This window comes from Schistocerca nitens, chromosome 4 (assembly GCF_023898315.1).
Source record: "Schistocerca nitens isolate TAMUIC-IGC-003100 chromosome 4, iqSchNite1.1, whole genome shotgun sequence".
Classification (NCBI taxonomy): domain Eukaryota; kingdom Metazoa; phylum Arthropoda; class Insecta; order Orthoptera; family Acrididae; genus Schistocerca; species Schistocerca nitens.
In genome coordinates this window covers 595,656,104-595,679,135 of record NC_064617.1, presented here as the reverse complement: position 1 = coordinate 595,679,135, position 23,032 = coordinate 595,656,104, and the positions used below count along the sequence as shown (strand labels likewise).

Genomic DNA, 23,032 nt, shown 5'->3' with positions numbered 1-23,032 from the left:
ATCCAGTTTTCTCAAAGTTGCAGAGGACTTAAAAATCAATTTTTAATCTTACTAATACATGGTTGAAGTCAGTTGATTTATATTGAGGTGGCAGTTAACCCTCCTTTGCTTTGGGTTGGCTTTTTCATCAGTTTTTTTAATTTTCACTGTAACAACCTGAAGTAAATGCATTGCTTAAGCACTTGCTCCTACTAAAAAAGAAAATTGTATAGTTTGTACTACTAAATGTGTCCTAAACAATGGTTTCTTTCATATTTTCATCTGTAATGGGTATTGTCGTAGGCAAGTGGTGAATACCAACTTCTTGGTGAAGCTGTTGTGGTCTCATATCAGCAAATAAATACGAGTGCAGTACTGGTTTTTAAACTTCTGCCAGTACACTATTGTTATATTGCATAATTTGACTTTCCACAGCAACTGTGTGTGTGTGTGTGTGTGTGTGTGTGTGTGTGTGTGCGCGCGCGCGCACGGGTGTGTAAGATAGAGGGGGGAGACAAACAATAAATTTTTTCCATTAACAACTATTGATCAAATTGGTATTCTATCACATACTTTTACTGTATTACTTGTTTACTCATGGCAGACAGTCCACAGATTGTACTGTTGACTGTTTTTTACTTTTGAGTTATTACTAATTGTGCAGAGAGAGTGTTTGTATGACTCTTAAGTATTGTCCTTCTCTCTTGTTCCATGTCTTATGTCAAAAATAGTGAGCAAGATAGTGCAGTGGTTAGCACAATGGATTCACATTCAGGAGAGCCATCCATATTTTTGTATTTCTGAAGGTAGATTCTATGATGATCCCTTTGAAAAGGACACAGACAATTTTCTCCCCCCCCCCCCTCCCCTCCCCCCAAAGATTACCTTGTGCTCTTTCCCCAATGATCTCATTGTCAATGGGATGTTACTCTTTTTATCTTCCTTTTTTCCTTCAAAAGGTATCTGAGATTGGGGGGGGGGTTACCATTCTGGCTTTCACATACTCATTATTTTAGTTGCAGACAAGGACTTCCAGGTGCATAAATAGGTTAACACTAGTGTATTAAGCCATGTGTGAATGGGATAAATTTATAGAAAAGAACAGTTTAACCACTTCATTTAGTTTCACCTTTGCAATGTCCCTTCAAGTTAAACCTGTTACCGTAGTAATAGCCCTACTACAATCAACACAGAATAAGAAAGAAAAGTCTGCATCTTCCTTACTCAGTCACTTCCATAAACAATTCCTTGCCACTTACTATTTTGTGTCAGCTACGTTGATCTCGGCAGCCTGGATGCTAATTTATACAAGTAAGTGGCTTTTGCTATGGATTGTGGTAAACTATAATGCAAGTAGATCAACTAATAATGAAATTTGTGTTTATTAGGTACCGCCTCATGCCTAAGAGTCCATAAAAGTTCAAGCACTGACGATAACATTCCACTGATAGTACATAATTCACCAAATCATGATTAATTGAAAATATTGTTACCTGATATTCATGATGTGTAACTTATTACAGATCAACACACTTCGCATAGTAACAAAGTGGATAATGTTGTCTTTTGGAACTCAACCCAGTACTGACATATTAGCAGGACCTTGTGTGAACAATGACTTTATGCTTCTGTTAATCTTGCACATAGTGTTCAAACATTGACTTACAGATCTCACATCTTTGGGTATGTTTGAGGATGACTGTTCCATGTTATAAACAACAGTTTAAAAATAGTTATGCTGATTTTTGCATATTACTGTGACATGGTAAATGATGGCTGTATCTTTAATAGTTAGTGGCTTTTGTTAATAAGTAAAAGTAAGTGTTGGCAGTCTGATACTTACACTGCTAGTCCTATTCCACTGTAGCATAGTCATTGTCTGCTGTTGCGCTTTCATCTATGTCCTACTCTACCTTCAACGTCGGCTAACATGAAAGTGAACTTGGATGAAAATGTGTGATAAACTCACAGCTCCCAATGTCTTTCACCATCCACTCTGCTTCAGATTGGTACATAATATTGCCTCCAGGTGAAGTTCCATGTTATTGTAAGTCATGCTGTCATGTGTTGTATTAAACAAACAAATCCTAAAAAGTGCTCATTTGTGTTAACTGTCACAGCAGAATGGACTGAGTTTTTTAAATTACGGTATGTTGCTTTCGGCTGCTGGAATTTTATTTTAAAATTACAATTTTGGCATTAAAGCATTTTCAAGCATAAGAAAGCAAGATAAATCATGTAAAAAATTTATAGAAACTGTGGACACACATTACAGCAAAGTAATGAATTGAATGTTGTTGCTAAAAAGGTGTCTTACTAATATTCATCTATAACACTACTACTGTAATTAAGACATCTCGTGTGATTTCTATTAAAATGCACTGAATAAAATTATTAAAAGATGTTCTGTAATGGATAGATAAAAAATCGACTCACCAAGTGGCGGCAGAGCACGCACGGAAAAGACTGTTGTAATTTGCAAGCTTTCAGAGTCAGTGGCTCCGTCTTCAGGCAGAACGGTTGAAGGGGAAGAAAGAAGGGTGAAGGAAAAGGGCTGGAGAGGTCTAGGAAAAGGGGTAGATTTGGGGAAAGTCACCCAGAATCGCAGATCGGGAGATCTCTTCGAATCTTGTTCAATGCAGTCCCCAACAATTAGTTTTTCCTTCTCATCCCATATGCTAAGGCTCCCCTGACATGCGGTTCTGGGCGACTTTACCGAAATCTATCCCTTTTCCTAGATCTCTACAGTCCTTTTCCTTCATCCTTCTTCCTTCCCCTTCAACCCTCCTGCCTGAAGGAGGAGCCACTGACCCCGAAAGCTGACAAATTACAACAGTCTTTTATGTGTGTGTTCTGCTGCCACTTGGTGAGTAGATTTTTTATCTATACAGTTAAATTTTTCTGTCAGTAATTGATTGTTTTCGTGGTTCTATAATGAGGATGTCACAGAGTACACTTTCTGCTTCTGACCGACTCCAGTGAGTGGTCAGCTATTGTACAGTTGAAAAGTATTGAGACTTAGTGTTCATTTATCCACATTACATTTAACAACATTTTGGAGGATGTGTTAAGTCATGGACAGGCAAAATGAAAAAGAATTCTAGAAATATTTTGGTTTTCAGACTTCATCCTTTGTTGGAAGATGATGACCCCCCCCTCCTCCTCCACACACACACACACACACACACACACACACACACACACACACACACAGCTACTGCCATCTCTGGGCAATAAAGCAGGCCTCAGCACGCAAAGAAGACAGTGCGTGTGTGTTTTACTTCTGAAAGAGGAATTTGCTTGAAAGCTGAAATATAGCATTCTTTTTTGTAGTGTGTATCTATGACTTAATGTGTCCTCTATGTGGTAAGTAGCTTTCTGTCCTTTCCATATTGTTGTTATTTCATCCTGGGCTGTCCATTGCTGTTTCACATTACCTTAACTCACGTTGGGGGTTAGCTTCACTACAATTGCTGGCCATCTTAAACTCTTGCTGCATTTAATATTAAAATTTTAATGACCTGACATCTTTTTATAATGCTTCTTCATCTGTGAACAGTTTTGAAAGAGCTAATAATGCTGTCTGCCTGGTTGTTTGTATGTGTCATTAATTATAATGGACCATTGTCTTTGCTGTGGGTGCATTGGACGCTACTTTCACTTTAGATAATGTCTCTCCATGTAGTCTGTTATCTTCTTCTTAAAGAGCCTGCTGCAAATTTTATTATGGAACAGTTTTGAATACTGCTGTTTTAAAATTGAAAACAGAATTTCAGATAAAGATGTCTTTGTTTTCAAAAACTTCTTGTAAATTCTTTGAACATACTCAGAACTCATACTTAGGTAACATAGTCATTTAGTTTTTTTTCAGTAACTGTAAAATTTTACCATGAGTGTTAAGTGTGGACTTTGTTGAGGGTTGTTGAGTAATGCGTTACAGTGTGGGATTGGTTCAAAGTATTTTCATTGGGGGGGGGGGGGGGTGGGAGCCAGTGTGCATTCTAGCAAGATCCTTTCCTGGGAATCCAGAATCTATAGTAGAAATAAGTTGATAGAGAAGCGAGAGTGTAAGATCTGTGCCCTTCAGGTGCAGTTACAATACGCAAAGGAGGAACTAGATAGGTTAAGGAGGGTGAAGGATGCTGGGGTATGGGAACTGGCTGTTAGCAAGAAGGCAGGTAGGAGGAGGAAGTATTCAGACAGTTTTACTTTGCATATATGCAATAGATTTGACCAACTGTCAGAGTTGAGTGGAGAGGAGCCTCTTGTAGCTGTAGGTGCAGGTGTAGCAGTCCTCAGCAGTTAGGAGGCCTTAAGTCCAACAGAAAGAAGAAGGTTCTGCTGCTAGGTAGTTCACATGGAAGAGATGTGGGCCAGCAGTTGCAGAAAGTGTTGGGGAGTGAGTGCCAGGTCACCAGCATTGTGAAGCCTAGTGCAAGGTTGGCTCAGGTGACTGACAGCATAGGGGAGTTATGTAGGAGTTGTACGAAAGAGGATCAATTGTACGAAAGAGGATCAGGTAGTGATTATAGGTGGAGCAGGGAATAGTCTTGATAGGAACGGGAAATATGATGTATGTGGTGACCTGGTAAAAATAGCTACTCAGACTGGTGGCACTAATGTTTCAGCATCATGATCGGCTTCATCTTAGTGCGGTTTTTAGGCGTGTTAACATGGGGCTGGAGAAGGCACTGATGGCAGAGGGCATGGGTCAAATTTCAGTGATGCCAGTTGAGTCTGTCAGTAGATCAGGTTTCACTAGGCATGGCCTGCACCTCAATAGGTATGGGAAGGGGAGGCTGACAAAGCCTGTAGGTGACCGTGTAGTGGGTGGTGGTGGGATCACTCATGGAAAAATTCCTGTAGTAGTTGGTGTTAGAGCAGCATCTTTTTTGGATTGAAGTCAGCTGATAGATATACCTGCTTAAAGTAAGTCCCTCTAAGGAATCACCTTCAGAGGGGTCAGGTATCCAAGTAGAGAAGGGATTAACATATTTCATCAAAATATAAGAGGTATTAGAGATAAAGTTAGTGAACTGCTTATAGATATTGACTCTGACATTTTTGGTATATTGGAGCACCACTTAGATAATTTGACAATTCAGAGGCTTCCTTTGCCAGGATACAGATTAGTTGGCTGTTTTTCAAGGAGTTCCTTGCATAGTGGGGAAGTGGCCATATATGTAAAAAAACAGTATTCTGTTTGAGTCCATAGACATATCGTGGCACTGCACTGAACAGGTATTTGAATGTTGTGCAGGGGCAGTTGAATTTAGTGAAACTAAACTTCTAATTGTTGTTGTTTATAGGTCCCCCAACTCTGACTTCAGAGCATTTCTGCGTAAGCTAGAGAGGGTTCTTGTTTCACTTTATAGGAAGTACCAGAAATTAGATACATGTGGTGACACTTCAGTATTAATTTTGTATATGAATGTGCAAGAAAAAGGATGTTGGTAGATCTCCTAAATCCAAATGATCTAATGAAGATTGTTTTTTCCAAATAGGATACAGGGAAACAGCAGCACAGCCACAGACAATATTTTTATTCATCCTTCATTACTGGATGGACATTCTGTTAGTAAAAGGGCGAATAGTCTTTCAGACAGTGATGCGCAAATTTTAACACTATAAGGGTTTTGTACTCAAACAAATTTCACATACAAGTACAAACCATGTAGGAAAGCTAATCCAATGGCAGTAGAGGGTTTTTTAAACGTCATTAAGGAACAAGAGCGGCAGGATGTTGATACTGCCAATAACATAGAGGACAAATATAATGCTTTCCTTTACAGATTTCTCATGCTCTTTGAGAGTTGTTTCCCATTAGAATGTTCTAAACAGGCAACTAGCAGTAAAAAGCAGCCTGGGTGGCTGACTAGTGGGATAAGGATATTTTGCGGAACAAAGCACAAATTATATCTAAATGTTAGAAGAAATCACTATCAAGCTACAGTAGCCCATTACAAACAGTATTGTAAGGTGCTTAAAATGTTATTAGGAAGGCAAAGAGTATGTGGTATGCAAATAGAATAGCTAATTCACAGGATAAAATTAAAACCATATGCTAAGTTGTGAAGGAAGTGTCTGGTCAGCAGCACAAGGTCAACGAAATAGTCAGTTCATAGTAAAAATATTTATGTTACTGGTAAGTCAGTTATAAGTATGGTATGTAATAATCATTTTCTGAGCATTGCTGGTGAGTTAAGTAAAAACTTACTTTCTTCAGGGAATTATATAACACTCTTGGAAAGTGACTTTCCGAGACTGTCTGAAGTACTTCTCTGTAATACTGATGAGAGGGAGATTAAGTCTATAATTAAATCTCTGAAGACTAAGTAAGGACTCTCATGGAAATGATGGAGTGCCTAGCAGAATATTAAAGTTTTGTGCTGCACATGTTAACCCTGTTCTTAGCCATATTTTTAATATTTCCTTTAGGAATGGTCAATTTCCTGAACATTTAAAGTACTCGGTAGTAAAGCCGCTTTATTAAAATTGAGAAAGGGATAATGTTGTAGACAATCTTAGACCTAATTCTATGCCATCAATGTTTGCTAAAGTTATTGAAAAGGCTGTGTAAGTAAGGATAATTGATCATTTTATAACACATAATTTGCTATCAAATGTACAGTTTGGCTTTAGAAGTCGTTTAACAACTGAAAATGCTATATTCTCTTTTTTCTGTGAGGTACTGGATGGATTAAACAAAAGGTTTCAAATGCTGGGCATATTTTTTGATTTAACTAAGGTGTTTGATTGTGTTGATCACAAAATATTTTTGAAGAAGTTGGATCATTATGGAGTACGGGAAGCAGCTCACAATTGGTTCATCTCTTACTTTAACAACAGACAGCAAAAGGTCATTATTCACAATGCTGAGAATGGCTGTGACCTGGGGTATGGTCAGATGGAGAGTGCCCCAGTGATCAGTGTTGGAGCCACTTCTGTTCCTTATTTATATAAATGATATACCCTCTAGTGTTACAAGTAATTCTAAAATATTTCTGCCTGCTGATGAAACTAGCTTGGTAGTAAAGGATGTTGTGTGCAACACTGGCTCGGTTTCAAATAGTGCAGTTGATAACTAACACCAAATAACAGTAAGTCTCGGTTTTTGCAGTTTCTGACACACAGTTCAACAAAACCCTAAATTTTAATTTCACAGAATGGGCATATGATTAGTGAAACTGAACAGTTCAAATTTGTAAGTGTTCAGGTAGTGAGTAAACTGTCGTCAAAAGCCCACATTCAGTTTCTTGTTCAGAGACTTAATGCTGCCATTTTTACTATTCGAATGGTATCTGAAGTAAGTGATTGTTCGATAGGAAAATTAGTCTACTTTGCTTATTTTCATTTGCTTATGTGGTATGGTATTATGTTTTTGGGTAACTCTTCCCATTCTAAAAGAATGTTTTTGGCTTAGAAACAGGCAGTTCCGGCAACAAGTGGTGTTAGTTCACGAACCTCTTGTTGACCCGTGTTCACTAGTCTTTGTATTTTGACATTGCCCTCACAATATAGATTTTCTTTACTGTCATTTTTGTTACAATATCAGCTTATTCCCAAGAATTAGTAGCTTTCACTCAGTTAATACTTGACTGAAATCCAATCTGCATTTGGATCGGACTTCCTAAATCTTGTGCAGAAAGGTGTGCAGTATACTGCTGCATCCATTTTCAGTAAGCTACCACTAGAATTCCAAAATCGTGGCAGTAATCCACCTGCTGTCAAATTGAAACTGAAGAGTTTGCTCATGGTTCATGCCTTCTATTCTGTTGAGGAGTTCCTTGAAAAATTAAGCTAATTCTTATGTTATATTTTTGTTTGTGATTACTTAAACTTATGGCTTGACTTGTTTTGGGTTCATAAATATTTTATTTTATCTGCTATTACTTTTATGCTGTACATTCATGTACTGACACGTTCCATGACCTTGGAGATTTACTTCTCAATTTGGTCCTATGGAATTAGACAAGTAAATAAGTAAATAAATAAATAACATTCCTATAGTCCGTGAGACGAGTGATTGGTACTGACAGTTCCAGCGGGCAGACGGCGCTGTTGCCGAACGTGGCTCACAGCACGCGGCGCCCTGTCTGCTACACGCATTCTCTAGCAGCAGAAATAAAAGCGAGACAAAATACAAGTCGTATTGGTACGCGTGAATTTATTTAAAGTTGATGCTTGAAATATATTAACTCGAAAACTGATAAGAGCTATTTAGTACAAGTATCTAAGATGCTGAAACATAATAAAGTTATTTGTTAAACTTCACAACTGAAATGAAAACTATTTTCGCAAGTTGTTGAACATTAGCAGTTTTGGTTTCCATTGTTAAGTATTAGCATTATTAATTTGTTCTACTACAAGCTACAGAAAAATTGGTCAGTGCATTAAGAGTTATAGTCTGAAGAAAGTACTCACAATATGATGATCTGTTTGTAGATCGATAGCAAACTCCCTCCTTACATTCCTGAATACGTTGTAGTTACTGTAATGAAAAAACACCACTCACATCACTGTCAGAATCTGATTTGACATTGTCTTCCTCAGCACTACTCGAACTATCACTGCTCCCTCCCAGATGTATAATTAAATTTTCGATGCATTCTTCCACAACCCCATCGGTTTTGGCCGCCTCTCTGATGGTACTTACAGTGCTGTTTACAATTTTAGCCCACGTCTCGCTTGTCACTTTATTGATAGCTGCTGGAAGGAGAGTTTCCACTTCAGAGATCGTGAATTTTTTATTGTTTGCAGCAATGTAATTTTTTATCTGCGCCCACACTCCTTCAATTGCATTGAAGTGACAGTGGTATGGAGGAAGCCGAACGATTTCATGCCCGTGCCTTTTAGCAATCTCGTCAATTACATATGTTGGAAATTGGGGTTTCTTTTGTGCCACAATTTCGAGCAGTTCCGCCTTCCTTAAATCTTCTCTGAAATCTACTTTTCGCTGTTTCAACCACTGAATGATATCGTCTTTTTTTGTTGCCAAGGTTGGTGCCGTATCGTGAACAACGGAATGATAAGGCGCATTGTCCATAACAATCACTGATGGACTTGTCAGATTCGTCATAAGCGATGTCTCGAACCATTCTTGAAATTTCTTCATGGTAATCTCCCGTCTTTTTTGACCGAAACATTTTCAAGCAGTTTGGCACAAAATCTTTTGATGTTCCTGCATGTAAGACAATAATACGCCCTCCTTTGCCAACAGGCACTGCCATTGTCCCCTCGGGCGTTCCATCATTCCAGCCTCTACGTAAAGAATGGCTGGCATTGACCCAAGTTTCATCTAACCACACTATACTTTCGAATTCCACACACATGATCCTGCGCAGAAATCTGCACCGCCATGCAACTACATCTGTCCTTTCCATTAATATTTTGCGTCCGTTAAACAGTGAATAGCTGAAGCCTATGTCTTTCAACACTGTACGCAATGAAAATTTGCTCCCTTTAAAAAGATCGTCTTTCTGAAGCAACACCAGTAATTTAGATAGAGTGGGATGTTCCCTTCTCTTATAATAGCTGTATATATGACGACGAATAGCGTCTTTCTGAAAATCGTCCAAAGCTGTCACCTGCTTATTTCTCGGTCGCTTCTTTCCTGGTGTGTGCAGCTTTGTTGTGCCACTCTCATCACAATCTACACTATACTGTTCTTTCCCTATCTTTACAACAGTGTTCCTACTTATTTTCAATGCTGCTGCAGTTCTCTTCACAACCTGAACAACAGGAATTAAGGGCCCACCTTTGTCCTTTTCTTTCTCAAAGTAATCCCTCACAGAGCACACGAATTCACGGGCCTGGGTGTGTAGCACACTTTTCTTCCTCCGTTTCACTTCTTGTGTTGGGCTGGTACTACCCGCCGCACTAGACATTGTTTACAACGAAACATAAACAAAGAAACATTAAAAACAACAAAAACGAAATAAACTGCGAAATCAACTTCAGACAAACGACGAACGACCGCACCGCCTGCACGCGAGACACTGGTAAGTTTCATAAGTGCGCGCGACCGGGTTTCAGAGCGGCAACGTGGCCCTTGCTACCCGCTCAAAGTCAGGCCGTCATTGGCTGCCTGCCTGCGGTCGCTAGGCAACGGAAAGACGCTACCGAGCTGTCAATACCAAAGACTCGTCTCCCAGACTATATGTTCTTTGAACCACCTAGTTACTTACACAACCTAGCAGCACACCTCTATAATTTCTTCCATATCTTTCTTCAATTGGACCTTATTTTGGAACCTAGACACTTCAGCAGCACTGCTCAAGGCTACACCAGTTTGCCTCTACAATTGATTTAGCATGTTCTCACTTTGCAGCACATCATTACATAATTATATTACACATAATCAAACAGTGGAAAATCCAGGATGGAATGGAACAATATTATGAAAAGGATAGTGGCAACTCACTGTATAGTAGAGATGTTGAGTTGCAGATAGGCACAACAAAAAGACTGTCAGAAAGGGAGCTTTGGCCAACAAGGCCTTTGCCAAAATTGAACACGCACGCACGCACACACACACACACACACACACACACACACACACACCATGAGGAAAGGGATTGGGAGCAGGGATTGTATAATGATGGACAAGGATATTGTGTAGGTTCGGTGGTAGGTGGAATACCACTGTGGGAGGGGTGCACCCTACCAATCAGACTCAACCAAAGATCAATGTTGAACCCTGCCTGACTCAGTTCACTGCTCCATCCAACCTTAATCCACACCCACTGCCCCCCAAATTGCTCCCAGTTAACTTTCCACAGTGCAGCAGCACTTAACTGTCCCCTACCCCTATCCTGCTATCCCTCCCCCGCCCCAGACTCCTCCTGATCTCCACCATTCGCTTGCTTCTCCCATCATGCGCTGCTACTTGCATTCTGACTTCAGCTGCCAAACACTGTGCTGGTGTGTGTGTGTGTGGGGGGGGGGGGGGGGGGGTGTAATTTCGACAAGGCCTTGTGGGCTGAAAGCTCACCTCACTTTCTGACAGTCTTCCTTATTGTGCCAATCTGCGATTCAGCATAGCAACTATTCTTTCAATAATCATGTTATACATCACTATTTAAATGACATGATTGTGTGCAGCAGCATAGCACTAGTACTATTACTCATTCTCAAGCAAATTATCTTTCATATATCCATACATTCTTGTTCGTTGCCATGTCCTCATCATCATAGTTGGGGTTATGAACAATGTAGGAAGAGACAGATTACTACTTACCGTAAAGAAGACACATTGCGTTGCAGGTATGCACAATTAAGTCACCTACATAAAGCATTCAGTCACAACCTTCATCAGTAAAAGAGAGGGACACACACCATTCGTACATACAAGCAAGCACACCTTAGGCACACCTTCAACTCCAGCATCTCAGGTCGGAATGCTGATATGCTGGAGTCGGCAGTCGTGTGTGCATGAGGCGTGCTTGCATGTGTGTGTGTGTGTGTGTGTGTGTGTGTGTGTGTGTGTGTGTGTCTCTTTTACTGATGAAGGCTGTGGCTGAAAGCTTTAAGTAAGTTTCATTTAATTGTGCCTGTCTGCAACTTAACGCATCTTCTTTATGGTAAGTAGCAATCTGTCTTTTTTCTGCATTAATGATATTCCTATCTGGAGTTTCCATTGTTTGATAGTTTGGACTAAGCTTTGCTCGAGCTTCTGTTTCCAGATACCTTGATGTGCATCCTTCACATCTGTCAAAAGATTCACTGTGTTACTTCGACCTCCAGTTTTCTTATGATTGTTTTCAGGAAGTAGTGTCCACATACATTTTTACATCTTGCAGGTTTTGTTTACTTATAGTTGTGTATCATTTCATATAGCTGAAAAATCATTCCGAAAAATCGAAAAAAATATTCATATAGCCTAAAATTTATTAGATAAGTATTGTTGTTTTCGACCAAATATCCCACGTAGTGATGATGGGCAGAGGTAGTAAATTAGTATGAACTTCTGTATCGTTGACAGAGATTATTCCAAAGATTTTTTTTTAATGAAAGATACAAATTTGTTCATGTATGAGTATTCCTCTTTTAATGCTTCACAAACTCGTAGAAATGTGTAGTCATGTGTTTTAAACTGTAAAACCTAGATATCAGATAGGAAAATGGAATTGCCGTATAAGAAGCTTTGACCTCTAAGCATCAGCTATAGTCGTTCATATTTTACTTCCATCAGCCCACATCACAAAACATCATTGTCTGTTTTCTCAACAAAGAACGTCAACAGAAGCATAGATTTCACTTGCTCTCCAGAGATCCCATTGAAATATTCCGTATGTGTCTGTTCTGCACATAGTGATTTCATCTAGAATAAAGTAGAGCTCACACACTTGAACTAGGCCCATCTCTGGTTGGTGCAAATCGGCTTACTTTGTACCACTCCAGAATGTGTACAGTTGGTGCTAATCTTAGCTGTCTTAACAGTATTTTGCACCATTGCAATAAGTAGCCGTTGCGAATATTGTGCTGATTCATATTTGGTGTGATACGAGGAGGCTGTATCTGGCCCTTTAGTGGTGGATTAACACATTAAATGTGTTTTTCTTTTGTAAGCTGGCTTCTTTTGGAGGAGGAGGCAAGGTTTATACCAATAGCCAATGCTCTTAAGAGCCGACTAAAAGCTTCTGCTCATAGTATTCTCCACTCAGTAGCCAAGTTAAAGTGTGTGATCTGTACACTGATTCATGAGCTGCTTCTTATCTGATTTTTGACAGTTTTTTTTCTTGTGATAAGGACTGAAGTACTCTTACTTAGGAACAGCCTTTACATTATACTTCTTCAGAAACAATTTCATAATGGAATTGTTTACCTTGGAAAGGGGACTACCACATGATAGAAACACTGTGTCATAAAATAATTCATTTCTACTTTAATCAAACAATGGAAAATCCAGGATGGAATGTGACAACATTATGAGAAGGAAAGTTGCTACTCACCACATAGCGGAGATGCTGAGTCGCAGATAGGCACAACAAAAAGTTGTGAGAGTTACATTCGCATGAGTGTGTGTGTGTGTGTGTGTGTGTGTGTGTGTGTGTGTGTGTGTGTGTATTATTGACAAAGGCCATTGGCTGAAAGCTTTAAAGGAGAAATTCTTTTTGTTGTGCCTATCTGTAACTCAGCATCTCCGCTATATGGCAAGCAGCAACTTTCCTTCTCATAATATCATTTCTTCTTTATGAATTTGAAGGTGCCAGTGCCTTGGCAATAAACTGCTGACTCACCATGCTGCTACCATGTTATATAGTTCCTGATTCTTCGTGTTCTTTGTGCCTCCCCCATGCTCCTGACCAGATGACTTTGGTGGTGCTTGTCATCGTTTGTCGTTGACATGTTATAAAAGCTGTATCATATGACAACCCTGAATATCATTATTGCTATGCTGTTCAACAATGTCATAGACTCTACCCATGGTCATTTTATATTCCAGCATCTTGGGTGCAGACCAAAAGGAAAATTTTTTTAAAAATTAGAAGAGTTAAGTATGATTTATGGTTTTACGTTGACCCATTAAGAGATAAAGAAAATACTTTCCTGTTTGAAAGTAAATAATTTGTGGAGTAAAGCAAACAACGCTCCAAATAGTACGGGCATTGAGTTTTCGAAAAGCACACAAATATGACTTAGAACTTTGCTAGTTTTCAGAGAAACCTTTTTGAAGCTATAGTCTCTCTCTCTCTCTCTCTCTCTCTCTCTCTCTCTCCACCCTCCCACCCTCACCCTCTCTCCACCCTCACCCTCTCTCCACCCTCACCCTCTCTCCACCCTCCCACCCTCACCCTCTCTCCACCCTCCCACCCTCACCCTCTCTCCACCCTCCCACCCTCACCCTCTCTCCACCCTCACCCTCTCTCTACCCTCCCACCCTCACCCTCTCTCCACCCTCACCCTCTCTCCACCCTCACCCTCTCTCCACCCTCCCACCCTCACCCTCTCTCCACCCTCCCACCCTCACCCTCTCTCCACCCTCCCACCCTCACCCTCTCTCCACCCTCCCACCCTCACCCTCTCTCCACCCTCCCACCCTCACCCTCTCTCCACCCTCCCACCCTCACCCTCTCTCCACCCTCCCACCCTCACCCTCTCTCCACCCTCCCACCCTCACCCTCTCTCCACCCTCACCCTTTCTCCACCCTCCCACTCTCACCCTCTCTCCACCCTCACCCCTCTATCTCTCACCCTCACCCTCTCCCTCCCTCCCTCTCTCTCTCTTCCCCCTTCCACCTACTGATTTTTAAAACTTTAAGCATTAGATTTTCATCTCCAGGCAGCAGCAGTGTTGGAGATTCTTTATGGTATCCCTTTTTCAAACTATGATGTCATTGCTTCAATGAAACCATTACTTATTTAGTCTTCATGTTCATCTAACAGTGTCAGTGCTCATTTTCTACTGGCATTAATCATGGCATGTTGTTATGCTTAAAAAGAATCATTAAATATAAGTGCTAGTAATTTAAGAAGTCTTGTATTTGTAAGGTAGTCCATACTTGATTATGTGATGCGAGATTACTTGCAGGGGTAGTATGGTGATCATGTTGTATTTCTGATTTTTTATTTGAGAGTTGAAATCACCTGCAGAATTAAGTATGCCATTAATTGTTGTGAGGGTTTCTAATAATTTGAAAATAAAAATGAAGTGTGTGTGTGTGTGTGTGTGTGTGTGTGTGTGTGTGTGTGTGTGTGTGTGTGTGTACGTACTCATTGTTTATTGTGTGGTGTTAAAAGAATGCAGCATTTTACTATGAACTCTGTTCCATGATTCAGCAGCTGGTGGTAATATGTGGTAGCAGCAGTTTTTGGCTTTAAATTATGAAAAATCATTGTACTTAATTATTCTTAACCTGCTTTCTTCATAGGTATCTCACTGGTGTTTGGCTGTATTCTATACTTTTCATTTACTAACATTACTTGTTTTTCAGAACCAACATCATAAAACAACAACAAAACAAAAATGAAAGTCTTATCAGTTTCATATTTTCTTTCATTAGATTCCTTGGACAGGGGGAAGAGTGTGTCACTTTGTAAGTGCTGCATTTTTTTGTGGCTACTTGCATCTTTTCACACAGTTCTTCCTTGTCTTTCAAAAGGGGGGAGTTGGAAAAAACGGCTCAACAGTTGCTGTAAGTTCAGCAAATATTTATTGGTTGCTTGTATTGTGAACACTTCCATGTTGTCTGCAGCTTGTGTTCCTCCTGTCTCTCACTTTTTTTTTCTTTGTTCATGTCTTATTACAGAAAATGACCATTGTAATGATTATATTATGTTTGGGTTGGTGCACACAGCTGTGTGACTCTTACATGGTGCTAATTGTGCTTACACACCTTATTCAAATAATGTTGTGGATTAAACAATAGACCTTTAATATAAAGTGACAAGTTACGTACAACCACATAAGAACTATTAAAAGAAAGTGCACATGTAACCTCTGTCATTATTTACATTTAATTTAGGGCTTTACATCATTATAATACTGTGGAGTAATAATGTTAAGTGATTTGACATAAAAAGTTTTAATGGTTTTAGGAAAGAGCAGTTGAATTAAGGAAATGTTTTATGGGAATTTGAAAGATTAATACATTTGATTTGCTCAACCTTATGGTCTAATAGATGAGTGAAATGATTATTAGAAAAGGGGCTCTTCATTGCAACGTCATTTGGATGTTGTTACGAAACAAAACTTCCAGATATTAAGTTGAACACCATTCTGGGGAAGAGCTGACCAATATTTTATAATTCGAAATCAACAAATTTAGCCGGCCGGAGTGGCCGAGCGGTTCTAGGCACTACAGTCTGGAGCCGCGCGACCGCTACGGTCACAGGTTCAAATCCTGCCTCGGGCATGGGTGTGTGTGATGTCCTTAGGTTAGTTAGGTTTAAGTAGTTCTAAGTTCTATGGGACTGTTGACCTCAGAAGTTAAGTCCAATAGTGCTCAGAGCCATTTGAACCATTTTTTCAACAAATTTAAAAATTTGACAGTTGTTTATGTGGTAATATAACCACATGTAACTACACTACTACATTTTATTACATTCAATGCCATTTATTGACAAATAGCTGTAAAAGCTGAAAGTGCAGAGCTTCTGTGTGAACCATGTATAATCACTAAACCCTTTTTGCTGCTTATAAGGGTCTGTGGTCATTATCTAAATATAGAGAAAGTTAGAAAGAGAAAGTTAGAAAGTACGGTATGGATTGTGGAAAAATAATAGTGCATGTCTTAGATTACTTGCTCCAAATTGGAGACCTTACCGTTTCCATTTTGTATGTTGACAAATAATATTAGTGTGATGATGATGAAGATGAAGAGGAAAAAGAAGAAGATAATTTTGAATGTGTTGTGGAGACCAGACTTGTCAGGGTACATTATTCTGAAGCAGCCGTCTAATTATGGGTCGGACAACAAAGATAAATAGAAGTAACACTATTGAAGACAGGTTAAAAATGTAGTCAAACTGGCTTATAATAGCATTCATAAAATCTTATCAGTATGAAATATTCAAGTGTTTTCAAGAGATTAAAGGAAGACAGTGAAGTGAGATGAACAGTGACAATATCGGGACGAAATATGAAAGGGAGAAGGAGGGAATAGTGAAGATTGTTAACAAAGCACTTATTTTATTGAACTGGGTTTATTGAACTGGGGACCTAGAAACGACGAAGAGGCTTCACCCCCGCCCTAGCCCTCAGTGGCTCACAACCCCACAGGCTACAGCAGTCCACTCACCCCACTGCTGCCCCACACTAAACTCAGGCTTATTGTACGGTTTGGCCCCCAGTGGACCCCCTCACCCGGGTGTGTCTCACACCAGATGAGTGTAACCCCAACGTTTGTTTGGTAGAGTAATTATGGTTACGTGGAGAAAGTGTTTGCACAGCAATTGCCGACATAGTGTATCTGAGGTGGAATAAGGGGAACCAGCCCGCAGTTGCCAAGGCAGATGGAAAACCGCCTTAAAAACCATCCACAGATTGGCCGGCACACTGGACCTCGACACTAATCCGCTGGGCGGATTCGTGCCGGGGCCTTCATGCCTTCCCGCCCGGAAAGCAGTGCGTTAGATCACATGGCTAATTGGTCCGGCTAAAGCACCTATACAAATCGGTGTTTAAACTCAGTTTGGCTCTCAAACTCATTTTTAGAGCAGGATTTCACCGAGAACTCAAAATTTGTGTGTCACGGTGCTCAATAGGTAAAGGAGTTGTGAAGTCTTTGATATTACATTTTTAACACTGATGTACAATAAATTTTGTTTTGCCAGTGGATAATTCATTCTCATAGAAGATCTGGGGCGGTTGCTTAAGTAGATACCAGTCAGTGTTTACACACAGGTCCATCAGTTAAACTCTAAAGTTAATGCTACCTAACAACTGCTGGTTATGCTAGGCTTGGCAGTAGTAAATTTACATATTTATTTTTGGCATGTTTTGCATTGGTGACTACGTGCACTAGCATGAACCACATGAAACTAAAACAAAAAGAAACTTCAAATCATCATGTAAATTTACATCAATTCGTTCTAAACAGGTAGTAACTATTTATTTGTGATGTTTTACATGTCATCTTACCTGTACCGAACAAGTGAATGTCTTTTGTCTCCATTTCATGTTTCATATTGCATTATTGTTAATTATAAAAAAATTTGCTGCTTAATGGTTTTGATCCATTTCAATAATCTTGTTTATTTCATTCTTCATTTCCTAGACTGCAACAGGTTGCAGGATGAAGCAGATTTTACTTTTCCCAAAATTATGTTTACTTGCAACGTTTCTGTTAATGCAAAATGATTTCAGTTTATCAGTACCTTAATTATTTTGTGATTGTTGATTCTTGGAACTCTTATTCGACATAGTTCTGATGCAGCTGGATGTTAGCTCCACTGGTCTGATTTGCCTCTCATTAATGCCTCTTATTTGCTGCATTGAGGAGCTGTCTGATAAATGTGATGAATAATTTTGATTGCAATACAGCTTCCTTGGATAAATATGGAACTTTGGTTGGTTCCAATGTCTGTGGCAATTCTCATGGCTGCAGCATTATCTCATTCTCGAGTGGTAACCATAATAGCATATGGTTGTGGAACGAGTGACTGTACTTTAGCCGTAAGTTGGTTTGTCAAGCTTTTTACAATAGTTTTCTTCTTGCTGTAACAAATTTAAAACCTGCATTGAATATTGATGTCAGTGCTTTGGCTGTGCTGATCATTTCAGTTCTGTATTTCATTTCTCAGAATATTGTGCCTAATAATAATATGCTGTTCCATTAGCTGCAGTGTCCCAGCAGTGTATGACATGCAGGGTGGCCCCACCAACTCTGCAGTTTTATCTATAATCAAAGCTGATAACATTGAGACACATCTTCACAAATACAACAGTGTGCAGCAAGTATGTAAATGCATGGCTGTAACAAGGATTTTGTCAGAAACTTATATTTCAGTACTCTCATCTGCGCTAGTGTCATCGGTCTTTTTACTCTCACTAGTTTTATGTAACAATTTTCTGTAAGTGGCCTATTACTGGCTACACACACTGGCTGTAGTTTCACTGATATGGAAACATTTCGAAATTATCTTATGCATGTGTATAGTGCTCACTTACTGTTTCCATTCTAAATCTCTGAAATTATATTATTTTCAGTATGCAGTTTTTCCTCTCACTATATGGAATGTTGGTGTATGTGCTATCACAGGCCAGAGTGGTAGAGGTGGAATTTTCATTGGTGTTGTAATGTTGACCCTTTGTTGACTTGTGAATTTTTAGTTCCTGTTGCCACAGAGTTCCTGTTGCCACAGTGTAGGATCATCACAGTGAATTAAGAGTTCCGTTTTTTCTCAGAGTCTCAGTATTACTCCTTTTCTTACTCATACTCCCCAGTAGTTGTAGTGATATGAAGAACAACTTTTTGTAGCGATAAAATAAGTACCAAACCTGTGACCTATTTACCACATTGTTGTTAAGCATCAGTAATAGAATAAAGTGTCCTTTAGTCTTCGTTTTATTTTATGGCAAAATTTGGTGTTATTTTTTTGCCAAATTCAGTTTTACTTTTTACCAATTTTGCTTCTATTTTTGATGCCATGTCATAGTTCATTACATGGGAAATGAAATGTAATTTTAAGGTTACACATGAATGTCTGCATTGAGAACAAGAAGGCAGAATGCAATATCAGTGTTCAATAATTATTAGTTATGACTATTAGTGAACTGTAGTCCTCAGATTTATAATATTTTTTCGCATTAAAATGACAAATTCCATGTTGTTCCATAGAAATTGCAGATTTTGTGTTATTACACTAAAAATGCCAGTTTCATGTTGTTTTTAGTGTTCTCATTTTCGCGAAATTTTCCTGTCTCTGGTCGTATTGTGTCTTGTTCGGTCTTACTTCCTATTTACAATTTATTTTACTTTGTTTCATAATAGATTGTATGGTCTTCTTACTAATGAAATTTATCTAATACTGTTCTTTCTTCTGCATTGTTACATGAGACCAAAGAACATTCTGTTAACTAACTATTTATTTTCTTTGATTAAATTTGGTATCATAATTATAATCATTGTCATACATGCAAGAGAAGATTGCAATTCTGCCTTTTGTGATGTAGAATCAGTGCAGAATCCCAGAATGTTTTAAACCCTTGCTTCTTTTACCATATTCCATTGTTGAACTTATTGCTCAACCAAACTTAAAATGATGTCCCTCATGGCACTGATCTGTTTTTTCCCCATAAGCCTGTCATCTCAGTATGACTGACATTGGTCAGCAGTAAAACTGTTAATGAATATACACATGACAGATGTGTAACAGTCTTTTGTTTTGCTATATTTACATATTTAATAGATACAGCAGCAAAAAATAGTATTATTTGTAAAATATTCCTAACTGGATTCCTCCACAGACCTGAGATTTTTTCATATGTTATATGTGCATGCTAGTCCACCAATACACGTTGCTCTCACTTCATGTGCCCATCTTGAATCAACAGTACTTCCTCCCAAATTTTTCTTTGTCATGCTTCTTGCTACACTTCTTTTAACTATGTCCTTATTAAATTTTCCTTTGATTGGCCTTTTTTGTCTCATCTGTGCTACTTGTGATATGTCATAGCTCCCATCTGCTTATGCTCATTCTCAACCTCGGGAAAGCCTAGTATGCTAATGTTAAATACAAACTGTTCCTGCTGGACATTTTGAATTGCTTAATTATTGACTCTTTTAGTTGCTGAAGGGAGTACTTTGTGAGCAGTATTAAGAGGTCTGTTCAAAAAATTCTGGAACTTTGCTGACAACATTTTTCTGTGCATACCTTTTACTTGTTGTGCGTGGTCTCCTTTGAAATACTATCCTCCACAATTGATACACCGCTCCCATTGCAGTTTCCACATATGAAAGCAGCCTGGATTGCAGGAAGCACCATCTTCATTATTATTATTATTTTTTTTTTTTTTTTTTTTTTTTTTTTTTTTTCATTGCATTGCAAATCTTTGTCCTTTCAACGGGGTTTTCAACTTTGAAAATAAAAAAAGTCTGCAGGGACCAGGTCTGGAGAGTACAGAGGATAAGGCAGCACAGTGATTTTGTCTTTTGTGCTATAGTCACATGCCAACAAGGATGACTGTGTTGGTGTGTTATTGTGATGCAAGAGCCATGAATTGTCTCACTGTGTTTCAGGCCGTTTCCTTCTCACATTTTCTCACAGGCATCGCAACATGTCCCGATAGTACAGTCGATTAATGGCTTGTCCCTGTGGCACAAATTCATCATTAACTAATCCTTCAAAGTCAGAGAAAACTATCTGCATGGCTTTGACATTTGACTTGACCTGAAGAACTTTTTTCGGTCTTGGAGAACCTTTCCCGACGTATTGTGAAGATTGAACCTTGGTCTCAACATCATAACCATAGATCCACATATGATCACCAGTTATGAGTCTCTTAAGGAACATCTTGTTCTCGTTTGCACGATCGAAAGTTCTTCACAGATTGCGAGGCAAAGGTCTTTCTGGTCCTGATTCATGGGCTGTGGGACAAACTTGGCGGCAACACAGTGTATTCCAAGGTGCTGTGTCAGGATTTCATGACATGATCCGACTGAAATATTACATTCTTCTGCAATCTCTTGAACAGTCAAGTCTTCTATTGGCACACACAAGTTCATTGACGTTCGTGACATGAGGTTCATTGGTTGGCATCAAAGCGTGTCCTGAACGAAGGTCATCTTTAACTTCCATCTGGCCATTTTTAAACCGTGTGAACCATTTGCAATATCAGTACAGCTTAAGCACTCATCACCTTAGGCTTCCTGCATCATTTGGTGTTTCACTGTAAAGGTTTTCTTGAGTTTCACGCCAAATGTAATGCAGACATGTTGCTCCTCTAACTTTGCGATCTCGAAATTCACAAATTGTGAGACACAATGTTCTACTCAATACAGCACTGAACAATAACTAACAGACATACAACACTGACAGTTACACATTAAACACAGGTGTGTGGAGGGAAGCAAACCGCATTTCACTCCAGTTCATCATTTGCGTGAAATTATGAATGTTCCAGAATTTTTTGAACAGACCTCGTAAACATGACAACAGGATCTGTGATTTTATAGCCAGATTGCTGCATGATTATGTGAACCATCAGGCTATGAATCCCAAAGAAAGACATTTTAGTGATGTGGCTCACTGGTAAGACACTGGACTTCTATTTAGCAGGATGACTGTTCACATCCCTGTCTGTCCACCCAAATTTAGGTTTTTCATGATTCTCTTGAAGCACTTAAAGTGAACGCTTGGATGGTTCCATTGTAAGTGCTCAGTCAGTTGCCTTTCTGACTTTCCTCAATCCAAGCTTATGCTGTGTTGATAATGACTGTGACACTGATATAATGTTAAACTTGGAATTTTCCTTCCTACCTACCACCCAACCTACTTATCTACCTACCTACCTGCCTGCCTACCTTCCTTCTGAAAGGTATGACATGTCAAAAAGATATTCTCAATTTCTTCTGATGAAGATGGAAGCTAATCTAGTTGCAATATCGTGCTTCCCTGACAATGTAGCTATGCTGGAAACATGAGAACTTTATATTAGTTCAGTTTGAAGCCAGTGTGATTATATCCCTCATGTTATTATATTCTTAAGGTTTCATAATCAATCAGGTAATTAGAAAAAGTCATCTTCAAATTCAGTGCAGGCCCTAGAACTGTCACCAAATTTATTCTCTCTTAAGGTTAGTTTATCTGTTAAGTGGGTATTTAAGTCCTGGGAGTTAACTATTTACAATGTTGACAGAAACAGTACTAGGTGTAGCTAAAGAGATTACTCCCTGCTCATATAAGGCCTTCTTATGACACCAGAGTAGCTGGAACAGCTAATTTTGTTTAATAGAGGGATTGTCATGTTAGAAGTTTTGCTATTGTGTTACTTGCTTCGTTGTAGCAAACACAAAGTCTGTATAGATAGACTGTATTACTTCAGATATTGGGAGAATTGAAGTGGGGTAGTTTGACATTCCGTACTATGTCACAAAGTATCTTGCAACAATATTTAAAGTATAGATTCTTAGTCACCTCACAGAGAAGGCATTGACTCACAGAAAGGCACAATAAAAAAGAATGCTAGAAATGTTCAAATGTTCAGCTTTAGACTACAACTGTCATCAGCTGTGTGTGTGTGTGTGTGTGTGTGTGTGTGTGTGTGTGTGTGTGTGGACGTAATCCTAAAGTAAAGCTGAACATTTCTAGCATTATTTTTCATTGTACCTGTCTGTGACTTCACACCTACTGTGTGTGTGCGGTGAGTAGCAATCTGTCCTTTCAGTATTGTTATTCCCCCATTGTTTGACAAAGTAACTGCATTTAATTAAATTTTTCCCTAGTAGTTAGATTGATATTTATGTCACAAAGACAGTAGTTAGGTATCATTATAAAGATGAAATAGCAGTGAATTTTACCTATCTTTTGGTGCTGCATGAAATAGAACATGAGTACTGAAAATATGCTTTCTTTAAAAAAAAAAAAAAAAAAACCGTTGGTATTTGTT

At 39.0% G+C, this 23,032-nt stretch overlaps 1 protein-coding gene across 3 annotated transcripts in view; it reads left to right on the top strand.

The window, feature by feature from the left end:
* The window catches only part of LOC126253347 (cholinephosphotransferase 1), a 160,385-nt gene that overhangs the window by 31,524 nt on the left and 105,829 nt on the right, over positions 1-23,032 (top strand). For 2 of the 3 annotated variants that reach the window (XM_049954616.1, XM_049954615.1), the window contains one exon: positions 14,985-15,116. The exons of the other annotated variant lie outside the window; for it this stretch is intronic. In XM_049954616.1, the coding sequence (XP_049810573.1) occupies positions 14,985-15,116 (132 nt within the window). The remainder of the gene's footprint in view (positions 1-14,984; positions 15,117-23,032) is intronic. 3 annotated transcript variants of the gene reach the window in all.